Source organism: Egretta garzetta, unplaced genomic scaffold, assembly GCF_000687185.1.
Source record: "Egretta garzetta isolate BGI_Z169 unplaced genomic scaffold, ASM68718v1 scaffold145, whole genome shotgun sequence".
NCBI lineage: Eukaryota > Metazoa > Chordata > Aves > Pelecaniformes > Ardeidae > Egretta > Egretta garzetta.
In genome coordinates, this window is record NW_009259687.1 from 1538184 (window position 1) to 1541502 (window position 3319).

General features: G+C 49.5%; 1 protein-coding gene and 3 non-coding genes across 4 annotated transcripts in view; all 4 read right to left on the minus strand.

The window, feature by feature from the left end:
- RPS8 (ribosomal protein S8) overlaps positions 1 to 2974 on the minus strand; it is a 4340-nt gene extending 1366 nt beyond the window's left edge. The window contains exons 1-4 of the mRNA XM_035894194.1: positions 2950 to 2974; positions 2654 to 2832; positions 2184 to 2283; positions 653 to 828 (exon numbers count right to left, since the gene is read on the minus strand). Coding sequence (XP_035750087.1) covers positions 653 to 828; positions 2184 to 2283; positions 2654 to 2832; positions 2950 to 2974 — 480 coding nt within the window. The remainder of the gene's footprint in view (positions 1 to 652; positions 829 to 2183; positions 2284 to 2653; positions 2833 to 2949) is intronic.
- On the minus strand, positions 315 to 387 carry LOC118452289. The gene has a single exon (XR_004842003.1). It is a non-coding gene; the product is annotated as a small nucleolar RNA SNORD38 (small nucleolar RNA).
- Positions 2371 to 2474, minus strand: LOC118452291. The gene has a single exon (XR_004842005.1). It is a non-coding gene; the product is annotated as a small nucleolar RNA SNORD46 (small nucleolar RNA).
- Positions 2827 to 2911, minus strand: LOC118452288. The gene has a single exon (XR_004842002.1). It is a non-coding gene; the product is annotated as a small nucleolar RNA SNORD55/SNORD39 (small nucleolar RNA).
- Positions 2975 to 3319: the final 345 nt, after the last annotated feature.

Consider the following 3319-nt stretch of genomic DNA (forward strand, 5'->3'; position numbering starts at 1 on the left):
CGCAAGTCCTGTCAGACAGGTTACAAGCTTTCCCTGTGCTTCTGAGCTGCACAGCACTCAGCTAAGAGTGCTTTGTTTTTAATCCAAGGAGACAACTTTAAGCTGAGTGCTACATATGAGGGGTTAAATGCTTTCTAGCAGTCTGGAACTTGCATCTCAAACAAAGTTAGAGATGATAGGTCTGGATAGTTTAATCGACTGGATAGTTTAAAGACACTTAAGAACACTTAAAAGCAAGCTGAAATTTAGTCGGCAGTCTGCAAGCTTCTCATCAAAGCAATCATTCCCCAGCACAAGGACCTGATCTGCAAAGTCTTCCTCAGCATCATAAAATGTCATCGCTCTCCCTTCAGTAGCAGAACTGGACAAAGGTATCGTCATTAGAAGACCAAAGAGATCAGTGGGCAGGTCCTTGTGCACAAACGGGTGCGACGCTCAGAGCGAGCTCTGCCATACTCAACACTCCATTAGCAGAGCCAGACTTGTCCTGGGAGCTGGCGAGAATGTAGCCCAGACAACTGCTGTGATCACAGACGGGCACCCAACGCTGTTCTGGCAGGCACTGCCCACTCACAATGGCTAACTGCCTCTAGCAGGGCAGACTCTACTCTCTGGCAAGGAGTCAAAATGACAGGGACAATCCCAGACATACCAGTTTGGCACCCTTCTTGCGTCCGAGGGGCAAGGCATAGTGGGCTTCATACCACTGCCGGTACGGGGTGCTGTCAATGAGAACGATGCAATTCTTCACCAGGGTCTTTGTCCGCACCAGTTCATTGTTGGAAGCATTGTAGACGACATCGATGATTCTGGTCTTGCGAGTGCAGCCTTTCAAAAGAAGAGTATGAATTCAACCTACAGGGATCAGACAACCGAGAACACTGTCCACGGCATCTCACACGTACCCTCAAACCACCTCAGGCTCATCGCTCGATCAAACGCCCTTCAGCTTCCCTGGCAATGACTTAAATTTAACTAAAAGATGCATCTGGTTTTTTGTCCAAATTCCTGTTGCTAGGACAGAAAATGATTCACCCCAGATGAAAAACTGGAATCTGTGGCCTCACTGGAACTAATCTCAGACAGGACTGAGTAATGCTACAAAATAAATTTTGACTGGAAGATGCCTCAGCAGATGCCAACTAACGCTGCACACAAGGGCTCAATCCCATACGTAGTTACTGAAATAAGCTGCGTTGAACAGGACTGCTCTGCAACACACACTAGAAACCCTTTATATAGGATGAGGGTTTATGAGTAAATTGAGAGGGGAAGCTGGTGCTTTCACCCTCCAAGACCCATCTGAAGCATTCAGCATTAGCTACCAGATTTGACTGTTTAGCAGTTGCCCACCCGGGAGACACAGCCCTCCATGTAGGCAAATGCCAGGCACAAGATGGGTTCTCTCCTCTTTGCTCATGTGCCCCATCCTTGCTCTGCAGGGTACGCCCGGTCCCTTCACTTCTATACCGCTGCTTATGAATGACAGCACTTGCCATCGTACGGACAACGCTCTGTGATCGCTGAGGAGAAAGCACATCCTTTTGCCCTCACACCACACTGGCCCCTGAACCCTTACTGCTGCCTTTACTGTCGTACCAAGTAATGTTGAACAGGCTCGTTTTCAATTTGAAATTCAGAGAAAGCCTGCCTTGCTCATGGGCAACACTATAGACTCCCCTCTCACCAACGTGTTTCCCACTGTCACTTGGCAAAGCAGGAGTAGGAAGTAAACTGCACGTGCTAACGTAATGGTGTCCTAGGGCCACGCCTTCTCAGAAAAACCCTCACCTTTCTCTGTTGTACAGGATCACCTTTCAGTTAAGTGTTCATCAGTAAACAAAACCAAGTTGCCTTTATGAAGAACTACCTGCATTTAGGTTTTTTACCCCTCTGTAGTTCTCCCCACCCCATTGAGCATGTCACTCAGTGTAACTATGACACTCCAATCACTGTGAACTTAGTAGACATCCAAGTCTCCTAAGGCCACCTAAGGTCAAAGTTATCATCACTATGCATGCTGCTTCAGACCCAGTACGGCGAGCTCCACGATGTTCAAGCAAACCCAGCCTCCAAAAATCCATGCTTGCATCATCATCCCTCCACTCTGCAGGAATACCAGCAACCAGCACAGCTGTAGAAGACTTTTCCTTTCCAACAGATCAGGTTTATGATGTACTTACATTCCGATCCCCAGGAGAAGTTGCCTACATCCAACCGAAGGGCACGATATTTCTTATTTCCACCACGAACCCTCACTGTATGAATTCGGCGTGGGCCAATCTAGGGTCAGAAACAAAACACCAGGGTGTTGTTGGTCCTGGAACGCTGCACAGCTCACGCAGGAGCCAACTCCTAAGCTCAAAGGCAATGTGGTCAGTGTAACTATGACAAAACCCAGCATTGGCAGATACGATAGGTGACCAAAACGGTCTGGTGCATCTACCTAAGGTGAAAACTTCATCACTCCAATTGCCTCTTATTGCTAAAATATATTGCTGCTTTCTGCAGGCACAGAGGAAAATATCACCTTTTAAGGAAGCAGCAACCGGTATTTAACCACTCACAAGCACATATTTAAACCTCTAATAGGGCAAGACCAGCAATCTGAGTTTGAAAACATAACTGCTGACCACCCCCCCAGATCACCCACCTTAGTGTTGGCAGGAGGTCGCCCCAACTCATACTTCCTCTTCTTGTGGTAGGGCTTCCTCTTGCCCCCAGTCTTGCGACGCTTATGCCAGTTATCCCTGGAGATACCTGAACAGAAAGCAGTGTGGTCAGAGGGTGGCACGGAGCCCACCTGGCCATGGCAGAGCACAGTTCTGAGTCCTCAGCTCTCCAAGGTTGGTATCCGCACAGTGCACTCAGCCTTATGCAGCAGTCAGAGAAGCTTCATCATTGATACTCAGATCCGCCTCAGCCTCCTCCCTTCCAGCAGGGCTGTACCAAGCAGACAGACACCCTCTACCATGTCTGATGGGTGCCCCTTTGGGAAGCAGCTTCCGCACCTAACTTATGTGCTGGGCACCCTATGGGAAGTGCCCCATCCCATGCTGCTAGGCACCCTATAGGAGACACCCTACATTATCCTCTTGGTCTGGTAGATCACCTATAGAAAGGAACCTCTGTCCCACCTGTCTGCTGGGCCCCTGTCAGACACCCCAACACAAGCCCTCTTCTCCCACCCAGTCTGCTGGGTACCCCGTAAGAGCTATCTCCCCATCATGCCCCGTTTCCTGTTTCCCCTACAATCTCCCACGGACCAGCCAGGTACAGAGCCACCCCCACCCCACCCCACCCCTCTTGCTGGGTGCCC